Source organism: Eimeria tenella, genomic scaffold (genome assembly GCF_000499545.2).
Source record: "Eimeria tenella Houghton genomic scaffold, Eth_scaff3985, whole genome shotgun sequence".
Taxonomy (NCBI): Eukaryota; Apicomplexa; class Conoidasida; order Eucoccidiorida; family Eimeriidae; genus Eimeria; species Eimeria tenella.
Window position 1 is genome coordinate 1 of NW_013544899.1, and position 1,490 is coordinate 1,490.

The following is a 1,490-nucleotide window of genomic DNA, read 5'->3' on the forward strand; positions in this document are numbered from 1 at the left end:
CGCTGCAGCAGCTGCTGCAGCAGCCGCTGCAGCAGCTGCTGCAGCAGCAGAAGTGTTGCTGCTGCAGCGAATTCGCCGCAGGAGCGAATTGCTTGCTGCTGCGGCGAAAGTGCTGTTAAGATGGCATGGTCGCTCTGGGGAAGCTGCAGCGGTAGCTGCAACAGCAGCAGCAACAGCTACAGCAGCAGCAGCATTGTTGCTGGTGTAAATAGCCCGCTGCTGCAGCAAAGTTGCTGCTACAGCTGCTGCTGCTAAAGAGCTACCGCTGCAGCTCCTGCTACCGCGTTTCTCGTGGTTTTGGTGCTGCTGTTGCTGCGCTTTGAGCGCCCTTTGGCGCCTCTGCACATGTGTGTGTTGTCCGCTGCTGCTGCCGCTGCTGCTGCTGCTGCTGCAATACTAATTCTGTGCTGCTTGCTTGCCTCCAGGTGCTGCCGGCGCTGCCTGCCCCTGTTGCGGGGCGAATGGGTTACCGCAACAAGTGCGAGTTTACTGTGGGCGTAGCCCGCAGGCAGCAGCAGCAGGAACAGCAGCAGCAGCAGCAGCAGCAGCAGCAGCAGGAAGAGGAACAGGAGAGCCCGTGCGTGGGGTTTGTGTGCGGGGTGCAGCGGCTGCAGCCGCAAGTGGCGCCGCCCTCTGGTTTGCTGCTGCTGAACCACGGCATGCAGGAAGCAGCGCATGCAATGGAGGTGCGTCTAGGGTTTAGGGTTTAGGGTTTAGGGTTTAGGGTTTAGGGTTTAGCTACGGTTTAGACTGGCGCTGCGCTGCGCTGCTGCAGCAACTCCTCAGGCAATCTCCCTTTCCCGTGTACAACCGGCGAACTCACAAAGGTAAGTGTTCGTTTCCGCTTTTATTTATTTTGTTTTTAATTATTTATTTTAATTTATTTATTTTAATTTATTTATTTCCAATTTATTTCTTTTTTTGATTCTTTTAATCTTTCTTTTTCACTTTTTTGTGCATTTCCCCTTCTTGTGTCACTTTGTTCATTCTCGCCGTTTGTTCCATTTGCTGTTTCTCTTTGTTCCCGTTAAAAATATCTTCTGTGATGCTGCCGCGCTGCTAATCTGCTGCTGCTGCTGTTGCTGCTGCTGCTGCTGCGTTTGCTGCTCAGGCACCTGGCGGCTGCTGATGGTGCGCACGTCGGCCTGGGCGGAGTCGATGATGTTGGTGGTGCAGATAAACCCTTTTCAGCAGCAACAGCAGCAGCAGCAGGACCAGCAGCAGCAGCAGCAGCAGGACCAGCAGCAGCAACAACAGCAGCAGCAGCAGGACCAGCAGCAACAGCAGCAGCAGCAGCAGCAGCGGGAGGCTGCTGAAAATCGCAAGGCCTTGATTCAAAGTGTTGTTGATGCCTTTGCTGGGCGGACTTTCGGGATGTACAAAGTCACTTCTATCTTCCTGCAAGAAGTGCGCTGCTGCTGCTGCAGTTGCTGCTGCTATTTCTGCTGCTGCTGCTCCTGGTTCAGCTGCTACGGCTGGGGAGGTGGTAT

At 54.6% G+C, this 1,490-nt stretch overlaps 1 protein-coding gene across 1 annotated transcript; it reads left to right on the top strand.

Moving 5' to 3' along the window:
- Window positions 1-461: 461 nt before the first annotated feature.
- On the top strand, window positions 462-1,407 carry ETH_00041850 (uncharacterized protein; the record flags this gene model as incomplete). The annotated part of the gene is made up of 3 exons (XM_013379800.1): window positions 462-686; window positions 776-827; window positions 1,112-1,407. Coding segments are annotated over 3 exons (573 nt in total), but the record flags the coding sequence as incomplete, so codon positions are not given.
- Between the last annotated feature and the right edge of the window lie 83 nt (window positions 1,408-1,490).